The following is a 22,391-nucleotide window of genomic DNA, read 5'->3' on the forward strand; positions in this document are numbered from 1 at the left end:
GCAGCCATTTTCGGTACTTTGCTAGCCTATTTTGGTACTTGACTAGCTAATTTTTATGGGGTCGATTTTGGTATTTGGCTGACATTTTACGGTACTTGCCTAGCCAATTTCGGCATTTGGATGACAATTTTTGGTATTTAGCCAGCCATTTTCGGTACTTGCTTAGTCATTTTCGGTACTTGACTAGGTATTTTCAGAAACAAGAGATAAATTTGGTAGTTAGCTGACCACTTTTGGTACTTAGCCATTTTAGTACTTAATCGATCATTTTTGGTACTTCTCCAGCAATTTTCGGTATTTTCGTAGCCATTTTCAGTACTTAGCCGACCATTTTTGATACTTGTTTAGCCATTTTCGGTATTTAGCCCGTCGTCAGTCGAGTATTAATATGTAGTCGACTGGAATAATCATGTTCAGTCGACTCAGTTCAAATTCTCGTGGTTTTTAACCCGAATCGCGGGCGAACCCTAATTCTAGTCGACTAGGGTTTTGGTTTTCTCTTCGGCGATTTCCTCCTCTTCGGCGATTCCTTTCCCTCCGGCGTTCCTCTACGGCGTTATCCCTTTTTTTCCTCTTCCTCGTCTCCGGCGGCGATTTCTTCCCCTCCTGCGGTTCTCACTGTGACTCCTCTCGCGTCCGTGCGTGGGCGGTGCCGCGGGTTCTTCGTCTCTCTCCGTCTCCGTCTCCGGTGATTCTCCTGGGGTTCTTCCTTGGTGCTGTCTCCCCTAACTGCACAGCTCCAACTCCCATTCTAATGGCACCAAAGTAATATCTCCTTTGCTAACTTGTGTTTACACTTTGTCAAATTTCCGTTGCTAACTTATGTTTTCCTTGCATGCATTGCATTACATTACTTTCATATACATGATCATATAGGAAGAAAACTAAAAGGGTTGAGAGTGGTGAGGGTTCTTCCAAGGGGAAGGGGCAAGCTAGGTGTCATTCCACTTTTAAGATCATCCCTACTCGTTATCTGCATGATAGGTTTTTTCGTGAATATTGTTCTGACATTATGGCGATTATTGTCCATTATCAACTTGCCACCATTGTTTTCTGCTCCACTTCAATCAACTTAGATCTAGTGGCGGAGTTTTATGAACATCTTCATTGTGTCAGTGAGGATCCCCTGTTGTATCGGACTAGAGTTGCCAAGAAGGACCTGGATTTTTCTCCCACTATTTGGCGTACCTTCTTAGGATGTCGTCCGGCCAACAACAACTTTGTGTGTGTCCCCCATCTCGACGAGCCTTTACATGCCCCTTTTGATGACCTCACTGTCGACGGCATGTTCATCCACTTCTTCCATCGCCCCTGACCTTTGCGTATGAAAATGTTTTCTGCCCCAGGGTCTGTCAGCTGCGGACAATATTCTTTATAAGGTTATCATTGGTTGTCTGCTTCCCTTGGTCACTCGTGGTCAGGCGTATGTGAGGACCAATCATCTCTTTCTCATGTATGCTCTTCACCAACGGTTAGAGATTGACATTGCCCTTCAGATGTTCCATTGCATCATTCATTTCACGATCCCCGTTCAGAAGAAGATCCACATGCCTTTCACCCACCTTATCACTGCCTGGCTTGCATCCATGGGTATTGTTGTTGACAGGGAACGGGCCAACATCAAGCCACTCACAGATTACGATCGTATTGGTTTGAAGAACTTCTCCCTCGCCGGGATGCAGAAAGCTTATCGACGTATGGAGTGGGCGGAGGGGCACGACTTCCATCTAGACGAGCTTGGTGCTATGGCGGTTGAGGCAGCCGAGGCCGTCGAGGGCGATGGGGGAGATGCAGCTGCAGCGGAGGCTCCGGGTAGACCTGCTGATGAGGAGGCTGATGACGAAGACGTGGACGAGTATCTCAGCAAATCTTTTGAGTCCATCGACACACGCATTGAGGAGCTGCGCCAGGAGATGACTAGCGGCTTCTATGCCATGGATACTCGTTTTGGCGAGCTGCGTCAGGAGGTGGTATGTGGTTTTAACCGTTTGACCTCTCTGGTTGAGAGATGGATGCTCGGTCCTCATCCACCGCCGGCCTCTGCTTCAGAGCCTTCCACTGATGCTGTTCCGCCACCGATGCTGTTCCGCCACCGATGGATGTTGATTGATTGTCAGTGTCATCGTTATTTTTTGACTGCTTTCTAACATTTGCTACTAGTTTGATGTTATATTGCTCTGTGCCACCGTGGATGTTATGACTTTTGTTTGTGGTTGGTGTATAGTTCAGCCGAGGGTGTATGAATTTTAGTTGTTTTATGGATATTTCGATGCCTATTATGTTGTTTGTGTTTGTTTGTGATTATAGTTCAGCCGCGGGTGTTTGTTTGTGACTTTTGTTTGTTTGTGTTTATGGATATTTCGATGCCTATTTCGATGCCTCATTTCTGGTATTTTAAGCACCTTTTTTCGGTATTTAAGAGCTCAATTTCGGTATTGAAGAGCTCATTTCCAGTACTTATATATCAGTCGACTGAAAAGATTACGTAGTCGACTGATATATGAACTCAGTCGACTGATCAATGAACTCAGTCGCTGCATAGTCTTTCTGTGTTCTTTCCAAACAAAGTGAGTCGACTGTATGATACAAACAGTCGACTCAAAATCTTTCCTCATTTTGGTCTTCCCAATCAACATCAGTCGATTGTATGGGAAAACCAATCGACTCAAAATCTTTCGGTACTCAAGGCACCAAGGTGGGTAATCAGTCCTTTTGGTACTTTTCCACCCAATATTGGTACTTAAATCCTCATTTCCGGTATTTCAATCACCATTTTTGGTATTTTTTGACTCAATTTCGGTATTTAAAGGACCAATTTAGGTACTCGATGCACCAAGGTGGGTAATCAGTCCTTTTGGTAATTTTCTACCCAATATTGGTACTTAGTTCCTCATTTCCGGTATTTCAATCACCATTTTCGGTATTTTTTGGCTCAATTTCGGTATTTAAAGGACCAATTTAGGTACTCGATGCACCAAGGTGGGTAATCAGTCCTTTTGATAATTTTCTACCCAATATCGGTACTTAGATCCTCATTTACGGTATTTCAATCACCATTGTCGGTATTTCAGGGCTCAATTTCGGTATTTATGGGCTCAATTTCGGTACTCAAGGCACCAAGGTGGGTAATCAGTCCTTTTGTATTTTAAACACTTTTCCACCCGATATTGGTACTTAGATCCTCATTTTCGGTATTTCAATCACCATTTTCGGTATTTCAGGGCTCAATTTCGGTACTCAAGGCACCAAGGTGGGTAATCAGTCCTTTTGGTACTTTTCCACCCAATATTGGTACTTAGATCCTCATTTCCGGTATTTCAATCACTATTTTCGGTATTTAATGGCACTCAATTCGGTATTAATGAACTCATTTCGGTACTCAATGCACCAAGGTGGGTAATCAGTCCTTTTGGTACTTTTCCACCCAATATTGGTACTTAGATCCTCATTTCGGGTATTTCAATCACCATTTTCGGTATTTCAGGGCTCAATTTCGGTATTAATGGGCTCAATTTCGGTACTCAAGGCACCAAGTTGGGTAATCAGTCCTTTTGGTACTTTTCCACCCAATATTGGTACTTAGATCCTCATTTCGGGTATTTCAATAACCATTTTCGGTATTTCAGGGCTCAATTTCGGTATTAATGGGCTCAATTTCGGTACTCAAGGCACCAAGGTGGGTAATCAGTCCTTTTGGTACTTTTCCACCCAATATTGGTACTTATATCCTCATTTCCGGTATTTCAATCACTATTTTAAGTATTTAAGAGCTCATTTTCGGTATTTATAGGCTCAATTTTGGTACTCAAGGCACCAAGTTGGGTAATCAGTCCTTTTGGTACTTTTCCACCCAATATTGGTACTTAGATCCTCATTTCCGGTATTTCAATCACCATTTTCGGTATTTAAGAGCTCATTTTCGGTATTTAAGAGCTAAATTTCGGTAGGGTTTTAAGAGTTTCATAGATTCAGCTATTAATAAAATTAAGGGGTTTTGACAGGTTAGGGTTTAGGGAAAACTCGCGCGTGTGGGTTTAGGGTAACAGCACAGGGCAGTACTCGATGCACCAAGGTGGGTAATCAGTCCTTTTGGTAATTTTCTGGGAGAGCGGGTAGGGCGAACCTTCGCTGCAGCGCAGCCACACCACGTCAGCGGCACGGATGCGTCACGGATGAACAGGCGCGCAGCAGAGAAAATCCGTATATATATATATAGTTGTATGCATGAATGTGATTACAGAGATATTAAACTAAATTTGTTATGTATGTTTTGAATGCATAGTCAGAGAAAAAAATCTAGGGCACTCCACCCCATAGCCTCCCTTGTAAAAATACTACTATTATGATCTTCCAATATACTATTTAACATTATTATCTATTGTCACTTGATCCCATCAATTAGTTGTATGAATAAGATAAGTCTAAATTATAGTAGTTACGAAATTGTAACTGCTACAGTAGTTATAATAGTTATAATTCGTAGTTATTATAATATGAATGTTATTGAATAAGATATATTTATATTATAGCGGTTACGATTTATAACTGTTATAACATAAATATTATCAAACAAGATAAATTTGTATTATAATATTTATGAATTTGTAGCTGGTACGATTTTGCAACTACTATAATATGAAAGAGATGTCATCATGATTCCAAAAACAAAGAGGACGCCTCCTTGATTTTTACCCAAAAATTTATCAAGAAAAAAAGTAGTGAACTTACGAGGAGGTCGTGAGCTCATGAGGAGACTATGAGCTGAGCTATGCTAAAGTTCAGCTAAGTTAAGCTATGAGTGTGAACTTGTGAGTTTGCAATTGCAAGCATATGTGAATAGTGGCATAAATAAGTCAACTCAAGTTAAATTTTTTTGGTGTTCAAATTAGTTTGATATGGTAATCAAGTTAAATCAATCAAATCGTTTGAATGATTATTTAATCTTAACTTGATTTTTTTTACGAGTTTAAGTTTGATTCGTTTAGATGCTATCGAAGTCTCAATTCAAACTTATTTAAAAATTTTATAATTTTAAATTTATTTGATTAATTATTAAATTTTGATATAATATAAGTTTATTGGTTCATTTTATAAGTTTTTTTTGTTTATTTATGAAGTTGATAATAATTTTATTAATGAACATGATTTATAAATTTTTTATGAATAGTTCACCGTCCCTATTCATTAATATTAATGAATTGACACACAGATATATTGAATTTATTTATTTAATTAAATAAATTATTTAAATTTAATTAATTAATTAATTAATTATATTAACGAATATAAATAAATTCTTATTCAATTCAACATCAAATTTACGTATAAACTTCAATTCATTTATAATTAGAATTGTCAAACAAGCTAACTCATGGCGAGACAAATCAATTAGTCAGAAATCTATCATATGACGAGGCAGAATAGATCGGTCCTTGAACTTAACAGATTAAAAAATCTTCTACTTAATCCAACTCAAGATGGGTTACGAGTTAAACAAATCATTCTACAAACCTATCAAAAAAATTTAAAAAAAATAAATTTAGATTATAATTTAAATTAGTCAAATTGATATTTTTAAGTTTGAATTGAAATTTAAATGGATGAAATCCACCCATTCAATTTTCTATTTTAATTTTAAATTTTTTTAAAAAAAATTTCCATCCATGAATCAAGTCAAATCCATCACAAATCGATCCATATGAGTTACGGGACTAACAGGATAGTCGATTTGAATCTATTTTAAAATAAATTAATAAAATCAGTCTATTTGAATCTATTTTAAAATAAATTAATAAAATTTTAATTTAATTTATTTAAATTATTTAATGAGATATAAATTATTTAACGAGGTGGATGAACGTGTACTACTGTGAGCTTGCAGATTCATGGTCACACCGCGAGCGTGAGGTGTGATCATGGGTTCGTGAGCTACTGTGGCCATGAGCTTGCGTTTAGGTCACTGCCGCAAGCTGATAGCGATGGGAAGAACAGCTCTCTCAATGAACAAGGCGGAAAAGTCCACTCTAGCTCAATAATTTCCACCAAGAACTTTCTCCATTTTTTAGCATTCAGCGTGCTTCATCTGCTCCTTTTTAATTCTAGCTCTCATCAAGAGCGTCGGCCAAGGGCATAATTCTCAGCAAAATGGTTCCTTTCTGCCTCTCTCTCTCTCTCTCTCTCCTTTTCTCGGCTGCGGAAATCTTCCCCGTCGTGATGTCTCGTCGAGTATTAAATTCTCTCCGATCGAGTTTTTTTACTCCTGGAAATCATGTTTTTGTTTGTTTATGGTGCTGTTGGATTAGGTACACTAGTCCATTATTGTGCTGATCTTCTCGCGCCAGTTGACCTCGCTACGCTCCGCGATTTGTTTTTGGGGGAAAAGGTGAGCCAAGATAATCGGCGTTAGGGTTCTTGAGAATACTATATGTGCCAGCAGTTGTTTTCCTTCCTTTTTCCTTGTATCGAACAGGTGGCGGGCGCCGATCCAGCTCGGAAGCTTTGGCCATCGGCGGACCTTTTTTTTTAACCTTTTTCGGCGGTGTTTCCTGATCTGGAGTGACCAGAAGCGGGTCAATGGCAGACGAGAGAGAGTTGTTGGGTTCTTTCGTAGCTCTGGACTACAAAAGGAGGAGGAACGTTTGGATTTGCTTCTCTATCCATCTTCATCGTCCTCTGAGAATTGTAGATGAGAGAGATGGGCGACGAGACTGGAAGCGAGTTCAAGCGGATTTGCGTCTTCTGCGGAAGCAACTCCGGCAACCGAACCGTCTTCAGCGATGCAGCTGTGGAGCTGGGCCGTGAACTGGTACTCCCTCGCCGATCCCATCCTTCTCCATCAAGAAACGATATGAAACAAATATGATCGATCGATCGAAATACTGTTTGCCATTGATTATTTCGTGTGTTGTAGGTGAAGAAGAGAATCAATCTAGTTTATGGAGGTGGAAGCGTGGGATTGATGGGGCTGATTTCTCAGACAGTTTATGATGGTGGATGCCATGTTCTTGGGTACATACCTTTTGTTTTTCGTCTTCTTTTCTTCTCTTGTGCTGTTCATGGTAGAAGAACATTCTAATTTGGTGTGTGCAGGGTGATTCCTAAAGCTCTTGTTCCCATTGAGGTATGGTTTTTAGCCATGCTTTCTCCCATTTTTTGTCGATAAACTATGTTTAATTTGCTATCCCTCCATGAATATATGCTTTCAACAGATTGAAAAGCTTACTTTAATGACTAAATTTGTTGAACTTTGTTGTTTCTTTTGTATTTTAAAGTAAATTTTTCCAAAAGGCCTTTCAACTGTCCGTCCATGAGTATATAAACCTCTTTAGTTGTACGTTGCATCTTTAGCTATTTACTCGTATCTGTCTATCTATTTATCTATCTATCTATATCTATCTATTGGTAGGAGCAAAAAAGCTTATGCTAAGTTAATTTACAGATTGCAAATCATCAAAAGAATGACAATTTGTGGTATTTTCTGTGCTGTTTTTGTTTCAGATTTCTGGGGAAACGATAGGTGAGGTTAAGGTGGTTTCTGATATGCATGAGAGAAAAGCTGTGATGGCTGGACAAGCTGATGCATTTATTGCACTTCCTGGTAAATGTTAAATAATCTCTTGTCATGTTTGTTTTTCTAAAATCTTCTTAGATCCTAAAAATAATTCACAATGTTATTGTAGGAGGATATGGAACAATGGAAGAAGTGATGGAGATGATAACATGGTCACAACTTGGAATTCATAATAAACCAGTGAGTGTGCCATCTTTTTCACAAAATTCTGGAAATTCTCTTCATGTAAACATTTCTTTCTTTGTCGACACAGGTTGGTTTGTTAAATGTTGATGGCTACTACAATTCCTTGCTTGAACTATTTGACAATGGTGTGAGGGAAGGTTTTATTAAGCTGGCTTCCAGGCACATCGTTATTTCTTCTCCGAATGCAACTGAATTGCTTGCGAAAATGGAGGTTAGTTGTCTCTATAATCTCAACCTTAGTCTGTGAACATGACTATTGTGTGTGCCTTACCAAAAGCTAAACTTCATTGTTTTCCCCTAGAAAACTACCCCGATCTGGTATCAAACAACAACCAACCATTATCTATTGGATACATGCTTAGTCGAGATTTAAATTCTTCACTCAAAATCTAACAGATGTTGTGAAGTGATACTTGATTGCAAAATTTGGCATCTATGAAAATTAAACACTGAAGAAACTATGGAGCACAAGCTTAGATGCTTTCCCTTACTAAGAAAAAGTTCATTTATTTGCTAAGATTTTGATTCAGAAACTTGAACTTGTTCATTGTTTCGAGTTGCAGCTATACACTCCCTCGCACCAAGAGGCTGTTCCAAGGCAGAGCTGGGAGGTTGTGAATTTATGACTATCTAGGGATCAAATTCGTTGGCTGTTGTTTTCAATAAGTTTCAGTATCACATATGATTCTTTCCTTCACTCTATTTCTGAGAAACCTCATGGCTATAAAAGTTGTTCATCAAGAATTGCAATCCCTTGTGACATTTTCAGTAAATGCAACATCAGTGTCTTATGATTATTGCAAGAAAAGATAAAAATTTGTTTCTCCATTTGATCTTGTCCTTATGGATAGGGTGTTCTAAATTGGATAAAACTATGATGCTTTATAAAGCAACAGTGGATGTGTAAACATGTTTCCCTTTTAACTTTTGATGATCTGAAGAGTTAAAATTTACAATGGTTGATTAGTCCCCTTTGAGCTCAGTCTTGCTCGAAGAGACAGATGTGCCTGGAATGAGCTTGGCATAGTTCAAACTTGATACCCAGCCAAGAGACAGTGGATCTTAGTTCTAAGCCTAGTTTTGCTGTTCATTTAGCAACCAGAACATATTCTACCTTCTTGTTTCGAAATGATTCAATCTGCCACCTTCACTACTAATAGAGTGGCAGTAATTATGAATGAACTATTAGTCAATCATGATTTAAGTTGAACTAAATAACGAACATCCAGCAAACAAAATCTAAACTCCAATCGTAAAATGGAAATCGAAAAGCATTAGTCATCTGATGGCACATAGTTTAGTTACTATTGTCATAATCAACTATATAAACCTCTAGGCAAATGCTATAACCTTATCTGTACTTGTTTAATCTCATGTGGCTTGCAGCAACAACACATAGTTTAGTTATTATTTGAACAGCTCTACTGGAGGCTACATCTAATGGCCAGGTGCAGTAAAAAAATAAATAAATAAAAAAGACAGATTGCAACTAATTTAACAGTAGAAGGTGCATCATTGTTGATAGTGAACCACTCAATATGTTTTTCTAATGCAAGTTTGCGAGAATTATAATTTGGTCAAATTATGAATAATTAACAGAAGGTTTTGGGCCAGGGGGGATGACAAGTTGCTGTTTTTTAAGTTAGTGAATGGTTAGATGGAAGCAAGTGGGATATTATTGTAAGACCATGCACTAAACTGGTGAGGGATGCTCTGCTTGTGAGTTCATGAATGCTTCAGGTTTAGGTACTTGTTTGAGACACTTAACAACTGGTGCTCTACTCCAGTTAATTCATGGCTGGAATTATTAGTTTAGTCTCATTAATTATAATGCATGTTATTTTACTACCTGTCTTACAAAGTCTTAGAAAATGGAGTTTTGAAGTGAAAAATATTGTTAAGGATGCTTACCTATTTTTCAACAATGAAGCATTCCTTTTTATTATTTCACTATGCGAAAAAAAACAACTCGTTAAGAAAAAAAACAATAATAATAATAGGGAAATATTTGTGAGGTCTTATGAACATTATTATTTAGTATGAGCATTTTTTCTAATAAAAAAGTATGATACAACTAACAACATAATAATATTTGTGAAGATTTAAAAAGACTGATTAAGAAATAGTTACCTTAATCGCAGTGAGAGCTCGGTGGGGTCGAATATTTGGATCAGCCCCATCAGCATACATAATCACCATCTGCATACATCATCATTGCACAAATCATTGTAATTTCTGTAGATATATTGCATCATTAAAGAAGAGGTAAAAAATTAGGAAGGAAGAAATGTAGTATAACTATAGGAGTAGTGTTGTGGCAGTGATGAAGTGAAATAAACAGAGCAATTCGCTTCGACTTCAAACACTGCACCTCAGATTGTCATTATAGTTGAATCTTTTTTGATACAATATCATCATGGAACGATATGAGATCTTAACCATTTGTTCTCAGATATCTTGCTTATTTGTAATACAAAAAGAATTCAATACTCAAAACAAATAAATGAGAGTAGTTGACGACAAACCATTCTTCTCCATCTGTCGGGTTGGGAATTAAAGGGAAAATCACATGATAAGTACCACATTTAAAACTTAAAACCGAGCTGATCAGAAATATCATCACAAAAAAATTATTGGATTTCTTCTGGCTCCGTTATGGCTTTGCTTTGACTGGAGATGTTATTAGATGATGCAGAGTTGATGCAGGAATAACTGCACTTGGGCTAGTGGAATCTTTAGCACGGATTGAAGCAGATCGCCTAAGACTATGATTCCTCTCGAGGTTATTTTTGAGATGGCGCTGCAAATGCCAAGGTAGAAGCGCAATCAACCGAGATGAACTCACAAGCAGTATTACTCCGAGAACGATAAATAACCTGCAAGAAGTGATGGAAATTTTATAACTCATATATCATATCAAACAGTCCTATTGGATTTGAAACTGTATAAAAGATCCGACCGCCATGATATTTCTAAAACCAATAAAAGAAATCACAATGAGACCAACAGCACACAAGATTCCTAATTTACAAACTTTGCAGCACAAAATCAGGTAACTGGGGAAAATATTCAGATGTGATACAGCAAGCTGGAGAATTTACGGTATCTATTGTCCACAGAGGAATTGGAAATGAAATATCAAATTCAAGGAGAATATTCAAGAATAATGGTTGCACCGACTCTAATAACACTAGGAACTTAGCTCTGCATCTAACTAATAGCATTACCATCCAAACAAGAGACACATCCGAGCAACTGGAGAAGAAGGTATATGTTCACCCAGAGCAGTCATACCAGCCAGAACACCAGTGACAATGGCTGCTACAGCCGCACATGTGGACACCACAATAGTCCTTCCATGCTTCAGACCTCGGGTCTGTTAGAATCCATATATATTAGATTGTGATTAAGTTAAACGAAAAAACATTCTGTTTAAATCAAAGGATAATATGATTAGAAGAATAACATATAATTGCAACAACCTGGTAAACAAAACCAATTGCACTGCAGCAAAAGCTAATGGAGATGCACATAGGTACCATGAACTTTGAGAGACCCTGTTCTGTAAGTGCAAATCCCATCTTTGATATGACAGACGCCATTCTGCAATCACATAGTTGATTGTTAGCATTAGCTAATTGCTAAAGAAAAGAATCAGTCAGTTTACTCTCCCTGTATCCTGTCAGCAATAGAAATACAGAAAAGAACTTAAAAATCCACAGGATATTTTGTAGAACTACAAGCTAAATAATGATGAAGATCAACCATTATCTTAAAGTCTTAAGAAAAACATTATATGGAAGACTATTACGTATGACAAGGATAATAATATACTAAAAATGATTATAGACAAGAGCTTTGAAGGAAAAAGGGTCATTTACCCAAATAGAGTGCCCGACTCCAAACCAAATATAATTTCTTCAATTACTTCAGAATGCATCTGCATTTATGATAATGACATCAGGTGATATCAAAATTAACAGGAAAAAAAGACAAAAAAATGAGACAGAGATAATGACTTGTTTGATTCTAGAACTTTACCAGTTCCTGTTCTTGCCTTCGACTTTTGTAGATGTGAAGCCATGTGTTCAGAAGTGCCTGGATTTCCATATACACCATCAACATATATTTGCAACTATAAGTTAATCATTCAAATAAAATCACTATTTATACTCTTTCCTTTTGTTTGGACTCGTAGGAGTACATTTAAGAAAATTAACTACCCTAAGGGTAAATCAAAAACACAATCTTACACCGAAGCATCAGAAATCAAAATTTGAGCTTTCTATTTGATCTTCCATTTGCAGCTCTAGAGGAAAAAAAGTGTAGCATGACACCAATAAACCATAAGACATGTTGAACATTGTAATAACTGTAATTGTCAAGAAAGAAGGATAGTTTGGTTGTCCACAGATAGATGGTTGCAACTAGTCCGCCTGCACACATTTAATTACCTATAGTAGCTTGACAGTTGCAAGTGCCACTTGCAACTTCAATGATTGCAGTTGCATTTATTATAATATAAGAAGCGCCAATTAAAATCAAGAAATTGTAATATTATAAAGCCATTGAAAATAAATATGGGAAGTTGCAAGATATTTATTATTTTACTTGGTCTGATGAAATAAAATCACAATGATGGCAATTTTCATTGAATAAAGAGTCAAAACTGGTATAATAATATAAATTTGCTAAATTAGGTCCAACCAAATGATGCAATAAAATGCCAAAATATTTTATAAAGCCAATAAAATAACAAGCAAAAAAAATAAACTAGTTAAATGGTGCAATAGTTAAAAGTATATATATGATGAGAACTTTTATGTCATTATTGGGACAAGCAAAAAGAAGTTTTGTAATGAACCTACATTTATGGGCATTTATTTTACAAAATAATCTACTTCGAAAAATGCTTAAGGAAAAAAACCTTCAGATGAGAATGGCGGAAAGAATTCCACAAGACCACCACCATACTTAAAAATATATAACCAAATAAATTTGAATAATTTTTTAAAAGAAATGATACTTTTAATCACATGAAAGAGTACAACTTTCAAAACAAATGATAGTTCTAATCATTATTGCCACATAATAGCATAAATCACTGCCAACTGAACCAATAAAAAGTTGGCAACAGGAGAAGTACAGTCATACTATTAGTAAGGAAAGGCTGATGATATTTGCTTAGCAAACTAAATGATAGTGAACAGAGTATGGTACCTACAAACAACAAGGCAACTGAGAAACCAAGCAGGGGTAAATGGTAAAGCAAGACTGTGGCAATACTTTGCTCCTCTCCTCCAAAGCCAACTCCTGTAATAATACACGAGAAGAACACGTATTAATACACAAATCTTTCGCTAAACAATACAGACAGCATGTATCTGCTGCTCTACTGAAGATTCTGCATATATCAAAGAAGTGCACTAACAAAAGCTTAAGGTCACCCTTATCAACAAGTCAAAGATGCAACAATAACTTGTGCAAATTATGAGATCTGCATCAATATTTTGCATCAAATTCATATTACTTGAACAATAGATGCTAAATAAGTCCTGAACATTGAAATAAGCCCAAGGGATATGTGCAACTATAAATGGAGATTATAAATGGGCCAACTTATGCATAAGGGGCGAAGTTACTGTCGAAACAACAGAAAGAAGACAATGTTCAATAAGTTTGTAAGTTAAATAGTTTTTTCTTCAACGGATTTTCTCTAACATCTTAATCAATTTAACTTTTGATCCCATAACCTCTGTCATTGCAGATCCACATGAAAATAATCCATCAACCGCAAGAAGGATAACCAACTTATAACTTGCAACCAACTTCTTCATTGAAAAATAATAAATCAATGGATTATTGTTGCCCTTGCATTACCTATTGTGCCAGCACCAGCCAATGTTATTGCTATCCAATCAAGAACATTCATGACTTCCTTGAGATAAAAATGAGAGAAGACACACAGTATAGCAAGACCACAACCAGAGACAGGTTGTATTATAGAAACCTACAAAATATAATCATAATTAGTGTGTGAAAGAAAAACAAGCTTCAGTATGACACTCTCATACCTCAAAATTTAAACATAATTAATATAAAGCAAGAAAGAAGAGTAAAATTGAACTCCATCCTGACATCTTAGTGTTTTCACAAGGAAAATGAGGCAAACATATACAACTGGCATCTGGTAGATGTTGGTCAATCCTGACCATGTAATAATATTACAACGGAAGATATTCCAAATTATGAGAGGAAGAGGAAGCTAGACACCTTGCAAATTGACAATGAAGCCGAGATTTCCAAATCTAAGGGCAGTAGTCAAACTCCTTCAAAATAGAGAGAAAGGAGAAAGAGCCATCACTTTTCCCCCAAAATGAGAGAGAAGAGGGAGAGAGAGACGGATTGATTCCTAAGAAAATAGGAAGGGGGAGACTATAGAGAGAGATCGATTTATTTTTACGTAGAGAGAGGCAAAGAGAGAGATGTATTTCTTTCTAAACAGAAAGAGCAAGAGGGAGAATGGTTCTTCCGAATAAAGGAAGAAAGAGAGAATGACTTCCAAGTAGAGAGGAAGAGAGATAAATTTCTTTCTAAATAGAGAATCAACATCTTGCTAAACAGTGAGAGAGACTAATTTCTTTTAATACTTTTTGTATTAAAAGATTAATTATGATTGTTATATTAATTATAATATAACATCTTGCAAAGAGAGAGATGTATTTTAATATTTTTTATTTTTAAAATACTTTTTGTTACACTAATTATAAAATTATAATTGTTATATTAATTATAATATTTTATTTTATTTTTATTAATATTATATTATAATAATGATAAAATTATAATTATTATAATATAAAAAATTTATTTTGATCAGTATAATTAATATTTTGAAATTGACTAGCGGCCCTAAATATATATTTCCCCTCCCCCCTCCCCCCTCCCCCCCCCCTCCCACTCTCCTAGGGCTGGTTCGGTACGGTATACCGAATTTTGTATACGATACCGTATACCGTACCGAAAATTTCGACATAAAAAAATTTATACCGTTACCATACCGAAAATTTGGTATACCGGAATTTCGGTATTTTCGGTATACCGAAATACCGAAATACCGAATTTTCAGTATATTACACCGAAAATATTGAAAATTTTGGTATACTGATAATTTCGGTACGGTATTATACCGAAAATATTGCTATACCGAAATACCGAACAATAATAATTGCGTACCGTTACCGATACCGAAAATTTCGGTACGGTATAATACCGTACCGAATTTTTCGGTATACCAAAATTTTCGATATGGACGGTAAATATCGGTATGGTATGTGCGGTATACCGAAAATTCGGTATTTTTTCCCACCCCTACACTCTCCTCGGACTCGACGAGTCGTCCCCATGGCTCCCCGATCACATCGACGCTCGACTGCTTGGAACTACATCCCCGCCGGCGCCCGGGCAATCGCGGACTTCGCCCAATCATTGGCCGATTTCTCCGAAGCTGTCGCCAAAGTCTCCCGGGCGATCTCCATCTGCGCACAGGCGGCGGCCAACTACGCCAAGAAGCCCGACGAGCCGCCTGCGCCTTCAGATGAAGCACCTCCAGAAGGATCAGGATCACCACCTCCGGGCGGCGGCGATTAGGGGTCGGGAAAAAATACCGAATTTTCGGTATACTTTTTTAAAATACCGCACATACCATACCGATATTTACCGTCCATATCGAAAATTTCGGTATACCGAAAAATTCGGTACGGTATTATACCGTACCGAAATTTTCGGTATCGAATTTTGTAACGGTACCGCAATTATTATTGTTCGGTATTTCGGTATAGCAACATTTTCGGTATAATACCGTACCGAAATTATCAGTATACCAAAATTTTGGTATACTGATTTTCGGTGTAATATACCGAAAATTCGGTATTTCGAACAATAATAATTGCGTACCGTTATACCGAAAATACTGAAATTCCGGTATAGAATTTTCGATATGGACGGATAACGGTATAGATTTTTTTAGACTCGACGAGTCGTCCCCATTCCCCGATCACATCGACGCTCACGGTATCACCGCGATCTCCATCTATCCGGAAGCACCTCCAGAAGGATCAGGCGGCGGCGATGCCGCCTGCTGAGTGCACTTCGTCGGAGAAGATTAGGTAATCTTCGTTTCTTTTTTCGGTTCTTTGTTTCTTTTAGGGTATGTTTCTTTCATCAGCTATCTAGCAAAGAGTTTCCCCACTAGAAAACCTGAAACTGAGAGTTCTCTATGTAGCATTAGGCCCCAAACTGAGAGTCCTAATCCAAATTTGACAGAATGAAGCTCTATAAAGAAAGTGAAGCTGCTAAATGTTTCTATCACCGTGGAGTTCTCTATGTAGCATTAGGCCCCAAACTATAATTTAACTTTTTGGTGTTTGATCATGCAAATAAATTCTTAGACGATAAGTCTTTAGCCTGTGCCAACAAGAATGGTCTGCGGTATTTCTTTGAACCTTTGACATTCCCAAATAGGTGCATATTTTTTTCTGGCATTTGGTGTTGATAATCTTATAAAGTTACTGTCTTACGGCCAACTATTCTTGATTCTATATGTTATAACTAACCATGTAAATGGTGCATGCTTTGCTAGTTATGTTATGTTGGCCTAATTGTTAACTTGTTCGCAACATGATGTTGGTAGTCATCTGGTGGTTTCTCATATTGTTTTGTTTTCTGGTTTAAATTGTCGTCAGGACTTGCTTCTCTGTTCCTTTTCATCCGTTTCAATCTTTTAGGCAGTACATAAATCCCTTGTGTAAAGAATTTGTTTAGGGTGGAGCTATTTAGAGGTTAATCCAGGTTATAAATCTTTACACTTATTGTTTCTGGATTTTATTACATAAGTATCAGGATACTAATTGGCTGTAGTTACTGGACATAATTGAGTTTTGAGGACATAACAGGACTTCTCTTTTCTATTTTGTCCAGTAAACTGAGTTGATAAACATATGTTTCCTCTTGACTGATCAAATTATTGCAACTCAGGTCGAAGAACCTATTATGGTTTTTCATGATGATCAATTCAGATCAAGGAGATGGCATTTCCCCTTGCACAACTTCACGCTCTCTCTCATCTGGAGCCCTTTCCTTGTTAAGGCAGAGACTTTCATTGCTGCAAATGGGGCAAAACTGAAACTCCTTGACACTTTCAAACTTTCATTTCTGCGACCTGATGTGCATCCAGGACCTTACAGGGTGTTCCATCCATTTGGCGACGATAAAAACAAGAAAGTTCAGAATGACTGCTTGCACTGGTGCTTGCCTGGTGCAATTGATACTTGGAATGAGCTCATTCTCGAGCTTATAAAGGACTAGTGAACTCAAGTTGTTTTTTTGCTGATGGACCTTTGTTTCTTTAACACTAAGTTGGGTTAATGGAATCTGAAACTTAGCACAGCTTTCTTATGATGCATTCACAGTGATAACTTGTGTAAGGTTTAAAATACACCAAAGTAGACGATAAAGTCACATGCATTCACAAGTTTACAGGTGGACTCAGGAACATCTGCTGATCAAAACAATAGAATCCACACGACATATTTCTGAAGAAATATTTCTGAGATTTCTAATAGTAGCAAAAGGAACGAGCAGGCTTGTAAAGTACACGCAATCCAATTACGATGCTGCAAGCTCAAGTATTCAAAAGAGGAATAGGCATATTTACATAATTTCTCAGAAATTGTGGCTTCGTTGGGCCTCCTCTGCCTTTATTTTTTGCATGCAAAACTGACCTTGCCTTGCTAGTGCCAGCCCTCTGATAGAAAGAAGCTTATGCCAATAAACTCGCCAAAGATTAACCATCAGGGCTGGTTCGGTACGGTATACCGAATTTTGTATACGATACCGTATACCGTACCGAAAATTTCGGCATAAAAAAATCTATACGATTACCATACCGAAAATTCGGTATACCGGAATTTCAGTATTTTCGGTATACCGAAATACCGAAATACCGAATTTTCAGTATATTACACCGAAAATATTGAAAATTTTGGTATACTGATAATTTCGGTACGGTATTATACCGAAAATGTTGCTATACCGAAATACCGAACAATAATAATTGCGTACCGTTACCGATACCGAAAATTTCGGTACGGTATAATACCGTACCGAATTTTTCGGTATACCGAAATTTTCGATATGGACGGTAAATATCGGTATGGTATGTGCGGTATACCGAAAATTCGGTATTTTTTCCCACCCCTAAGTGCCAGCCCTCTGATAGAAAGAAGCTTATGCCAATAAACTCGTTATAGAAAAGCCGCAAAGATTAACCATCTGAGTCAATTGGAAGATGAAACCAACATAAGGATGGTTAGTACATGGTTTACAAGGTTTAAGTTTAATCACATTGATAATATAGGCTGAACTTATAATCTAAACCCAATCAGTAAATGATAGCCGAGGCTATAGAAGAATATGTAAAATATAATAGAAGACTAAAATTAGTGTATATAAAAACGACCACTTATAAGGGTAAGAACAAATAGAACACTTGAGTTTCACAAATTAACCACATATTATAAAGCAATGAGTTCCAACTTGACTGAATGGAAATGCAAGAGGGGATCAAAGCTGTTTATCTTTGAGCCTAATCAATAATTCCAGAATTCTTCCACTGATACTATTTTACACACTTCTTCAATCGTTTTTAAGCATGACAATAATGACTGCAAGATTGGATTATGTAATATATTAATCAACTAAATGACTCCAATTGTGGATTTGAGCAACTAATCCTTTTGATTTTTAGTCCTTAGGCATCTGATACTACAACTAATTTAAGAATACAACTGAGGAAATACGAAGCACACTCTCCTGTTCACATAGTTTCGATAATTAATCCATCACACGTCGTTCTCCTAACATCTGAACCCACTCCTTATCTTCTTGAAGGTTCCGATGGTGTGAATGACCTAAAAATAAATCTGGAAAAAAGATCATTAAGTTTCATCTCAGTTGAGCCCAAAAACTCTGCTATTATGGCATGATTTCATTTATCATGTAGTGGTTCATAGGTTATCCCGAGGGATGATTTATGAGGAAAACTACTTGTAAACTCATTGGAAAGTTACAATATCAGAATCTATGAGATCTTACTCGCAGGAAAGTTACAATATCAAAAGGCGCCACCTTTTTTTGCTTATAGTGCTGATTCAGGAAAAAGGAAAGGCAAGAAAATAACTACACTACCAAAAACAGTTTAAGTTTCCCCCTTCCCCAAAGGAGAGGCACATTTCGGGCACGTGTTGGTCCCCCCTTCCCCAAAGTTAATTGTCGTGCGTATTATCATAATTTAATTTCAAAATGTTTTTTTTGTTTTTTCTTAAATAAACAAATATGAATTCGATAAATTAATTATTTAATCAATATTGAATAAATTAATTTATAATCAATATTAATATTATTTGATATATAAGAATTTCATGGGCTTTGAAAAAATAGTTAAAGAAATGTGACAATTAGGCCCATCGGAGCCCAGCCTGTCAATGGAAATCGAACGGCCACGATCCAAACAGCAAATCATCCGGCGGCTTGCCGTGTCTCAACCAATGGCAGCTCGGCTCGCATCATTCTCTCGCTTCTCATTGGCCCGTTGTTTCCACGTCATTCTTCGAGTAATATTCTTGCTCTTTTATTTAAATAAGGACCATTACTCGCCTCCCATTTCAATTAAAAAACACTTTTTTAATTTCCTTCTTTGTGCAGCCATGGCGGATCGTTCCGTTTTACTCCTCGGATTTCTCGTACTTCTCGAGTCGGGAGCTTCTTCGGATGCTCTGATCTCCTCGAGAACGTCTCCCGGACGAGCAATTTCTGTAAGCAAACCACTAATTATTCTGATTTTTCTACTCTAGCTTTGGATCCCTTGATTTAATCTTGGATCTGGTTTTGCCATTGCAGGATTTGAGGGATTCGATTGTGAGGGCGCTGGGGCTCCAGGCGGAGGGCGTGGAGGTCTCGGGGTTCGACGCGCGTGACGCGCAGGTAGGGCATTCGCTGGCGTACGAATTCGATATCGAGATCGATAAGAAGGTTATTCCGATCAAGTTGTTGGAGGACGTGAGCCGGTGGGAGGCTGCGGATCTTCCGACATTCGGAGAGGGCGCAGAAAAGGAAGGAGATGGAGCAGAGTTGGTGAAGATCAAGTGGGGGTCGAATTCTAGGGCTCCTCCGACCTTGCCGCCGTTTCAGCTCGCCGGGCCTTTGGAGCTGTGGATTCAAGACGCCGATAGCATGAGAATTTCCTTGCCGGTGAGGCTTCGACTGTGATTTGACTCGAGAAGTTTTTGCAGTCGATTTCTTTCCGGTTTGAGAGATAAAAATGGTGTCTTTTTTCCTCTCCGGCAGCACGAGGTCGAAGCCGGAACGTTGAGGAAGGTCATCTTAGCAGACGGCGTCGCGGTCACCTTGAAGGGCGCGCGGTCTGTAAGCCTCCGGCTGCCGCTGCAACTCCCCCTCCCTCTCAATCGCACCCATCCCAACAGCCGCCGGCCGGCGTCGGGACTGCTCGCCATCGCCGAGGCCGCACGCCACGCCGCCCGTTCATCGGGCGAACCCCTCCTCTCCCTCCGCATCGTCGGCCCGACATCCCTCACCTCCTCGCCATTGGCGTCGCCCCACGACAAGCTGAAGCTCAAGCGGCTCGCCCCGGGGCTCGTCGAGCTCTCCTCGCGCTCCCTCCCGTCGACCACCGACGGAGCGCAAAACCCGACTCTTTGGCCACTGACATCGCTGAACGGATCCAATTCCAACGTCCAAGGATTCGAGGAGCTGCTGGCGTCGTTGCTCGGGCGGAAGGGCGAGGAAGAAGGATCGTTCACGCTGCTGAAAGCAGAGGTAGCAGCGAGAAGCTACATGAAGATTGGATTCAAAATAGAGAAGCAGATTGCGGAAGGGGAGGTGGACTGGTCCAGTTATCCGGAATGGAGAACGAAGCCGGAGAAATCCATGGCTCACTTCGAGGTTCTTTCTCGGATCGAGGAGAGTGGAAAGGTCATCCCGGAGAGGATCACGGCAGTAAACCCTGCTGAAATACTCGACAGCGTAGTGCAGAGTGTGCAAACTGGAAACTTTTCCATGTCGCGTGCTTCGATCGTTCATCCTCCTCAAAGTTTCTTCACGTTGTGATCTTGTCTTCGTCTTCTTCTTGAAGACCATTAACTGTAAATATTACCTTTTGTTCAGATCAAATTAACCTCAAAAAGAGGAGCACGTGCTAGCACCTGCCGTTGCTCACGTGCGAGTCCGTGGTTATAAGCCTAATTTGGTACGCCCTCACGTGCCCTCGTTGCAAATATCCCGCGCTCACCTCCCTTCCTCGCTCGCGCTCCACTGCGATCGATTTCAGTCTTCGGCTGTTGATCTCTTTCCAGATCGAGGCGTGCGCGTCGGCGCGCTGTGGCCCGGCCATTTGGAGACGACAGGGGCTTCTTCTAGGGTTCAGTTTCGCGAGTTGTTTCCGATTCGATTGCGGAGGATTAGGGATTGAGGTTGGACACGAAAATCTCCTACCGACGGAACGACGAGGAGAAGGAAAACGAGAGGGTTGATTCGATATCACTGATGCCGTTGCCACAGCAGTGGATCGTAAAAAAGTGAAGAGTTTCTTCTAGCCGAAGCTTGTAGCGTTGGCTCGGTAAGAAATTGTTTGGAATTTTGTTTCTTCTGTTTCTACTCATGATAACAAGCTATATCTTGATTAGTTCCTATGATTCGTCAAGCAGTGTTGGATGAAACATTGGATTCTGTTTCACTCGAACTTGCTGTGAAAGAGTAGGTAGATTCATCTTCTAATGGAACCTGTAAATTTTGATTTCAAAATGATTTTAAACTCTTTTTGGAGGTATATCTATAGAATTTTCCTTTATGCCCATCATGCAGCTTGTGTTAGAACAAGTATTTTGACTATTGTTCTTGTCACATAACAGTACTGGTAAGAACAAAGTGTAGAGGAAAAGAAAAGGGGCAAATTTTGTTATGCATTAATAGTAATGGAGTGGTGAATGGAAAATACTAATGAAAGCATGACAGCAAAATAACATCAGCCAAACTATAGAGGTATCTTGACAATACTAATTTTGTCATACACCTGTGTGATGATGATCAATGACATGTTATTGGTGCAGTATTATATATTGGAGCATGAGTATTACTTATTTCACAAGAAATATTGGATGGTCTTTCTATCTTTACATCAAAATTATTTGATATAAACAGTTGAAGTATGTCAATTAATTTTCTAATAAATTGCTGTTGGCAAGTCATAATAAATAATAAACATAATTGTCTGAGACCATGTTTTCATCTTGGTGGTCTTTGTACATGTTTGACAAATTTTACTACAGACTTTTAACAACTTTGGCTTGATAAATCATTTACAAGATTAGTCAAGTTTGCTTTAAAGTTTTTATGTTTAAATGTACATGGTGTGTGTGTTTGACCAAGGTATGTTGCATGATGTAAACCTTTGTCACTTTCTTCAATGCTATTCATCAATTGAACTTCCTCAGAGGCCTTTGGTTGAGAAGCACCTGTGTGATGATGATCAATGACATGTTATTGGTGCATATTATATATT

The 22,391-nt window shown here is 38.3% G+C and overlaps 3 protein-coding genes across 3 annotated transcripts; 2 read left to right on the forward strand and 1 right to left on the reverse strand.

Moving 5' to 3' along the window:
• Window positions 1–6,047: 6,047 nt before the first annotated feature.
• On the forward strand, window positions 6,048–8,584 carry LOC141844747 (cytokinin riboside 5'-monophosphate phosphoribohydrolase LOG8-like). Its single transcript, XM_074732741.1, has 7 exons — window positions 6,048–6,805; window positions 6,911–7,008; window positions 7,090–7,120; window positions 7,498–7,597; window positions 7,680–7,750; window positions 7,824–7,967; window positions 8,320–8,584. The coding sequence occupies exons 1-7, from the start codon at window positions 6,686–6,688 to the stop codon at window positions 8,380–8,382; spliced, it is 627 nt and encodes a 208-aa protein (XP_074588842.1). The 5' UTR covers window positions 6,048–6,685; the 3' UTR covers window positions 8,383–8,584.
• Window positions 8,585–10,186: 1,602 nt separating this feature from the next.
• Window positions 10,187–14,262, reverse strand: LOC141844746 (putative magnesium transporter NIPA9). Its single transcript, XM_074732740.1, has 8 exons — window positions 14,030–14,262; window positions 13,637–13,766; window positions 12,981–13,069; window positions 11,798–11,854; window positions 11,638–11,696; window positions 11,239–11,359; window positions 10,984–11,132; window positions 10,187–10,632 (listed from the first exon to the last, which is right to left on the reverse strand). The coding sequence occupies exons 2-8, from the start codon at window positions 13,686–13,688 to the stop codon at window positions 10,410–10,412; spliced, it is 750 nt and encodes a 249-aa protein (XP_074588841.1). The 5' UTR covers window positions 13,689–13,766; window positions 14,030–14,262; the 3' UTR covers window positions 10,187–10,409.
• A 5,241-nt stretch (window positions 14,263–19,503) lies between these two features.
• On the forward strand, window positions 19,504–20,962 carry LOC141845520 (protein TUNICAMYCIN INDUCED 1-like). Its single transcript, XM_074733576.1, has 3 exons — window positions 19,504–19,629; window positions 19,715–20,065; window positions 20,162–20,962. Exons 1-3 carry the CDS (start codon window positions 19,522–19,524, stop codon window positions 20,939–20,941), a joined length of 1,239 nt encoding a protein of 412 aa, XP_074589677.1. The 5' UTR covers window positions 19,504–19,521; the 3' UTR covers window positions 20,942–20,962.
• The last annotated feature ends 1,429 nt before the right edge of the window (window positions 20,963–22,391 follow it).

This window comes from Curcuma longa, chromosome 14 (genome assembly GCF_044706935.1).
Source record: "Curcuma longa cultivar G26 ecotype Majalengka, Jawa Barat chromosome 14, ITB_CL_G26_1.1, whole genome shotgun sequence".
NCBI lineage: Eukaryota > Viridiplantae > Streptophyta > Magnoliopsida > Zingiberales > Zingiberaceae > Curcuma > Curcuma longa.

Coding starts and splice junctions, on each gene's coding strand:
- LOC141844747 (XM_074732741.1), top strand. CDS start 6,686: ATGAGAGAGATGGGCGACGAGACTGGAAGCGAGTTCAAGCGGATTTGC. Junction 6,806..6,910: donor TGGAGCTGGGCCGTGAACTG/GTACTCCCTCGC, acceptor CGTGTGTTGTAG/GTGAAGAAGAGAATCAATCT. Junction 7,009..7,089: donor GGTGGATGCCATGTTCTTGG/GTACATACCTTT, acceptor TGGTGTGTGCAG/GGTGATTCCTAAAGCTCTTG.
- LOC141844746 (XM_074732740.1), bottom strand. CDS start 13,688: ATGAATGTTCTTGATTGGATAGCAATAACATTGGCTGGTGCTGGCACA. Junction 11,697..11,797: donor GAAGGCAAGAACAGGAACTG/GTAAAGTTCTAG, acceptor TCATAAATGCAG/ATGCATTCTGAAGTAATTGA. Junction 10,633..10,983: donor ATGTGTCTCTTGTTTGGATG/GTAATGCTATTA, acceptor CACTTCTTGCAG/GTTATTTATCGTTCTCGGAG.
- LOC141845520 (XM_074733576.1), top strand. CDS start 19,522: ATGGCGGATCGTTCCGTTTTACTCCTCGGATTTCTCGTACTTCTCGAG. Junction 19,630..19,714: donor CTCCCGGACGAGCAATTTCT/GTAAGCAAACCA, acceptor TTGCCATTGCAG/GATTTGAGGGATTCGATTGT. Junction 20,066..20,161: donor GCATGAGAATTTCCTTGCCG/GTGAGGCTTCGA, acceptor CCTCTCCGGCAG/CACGAGGTCGAAGCCGGAAC.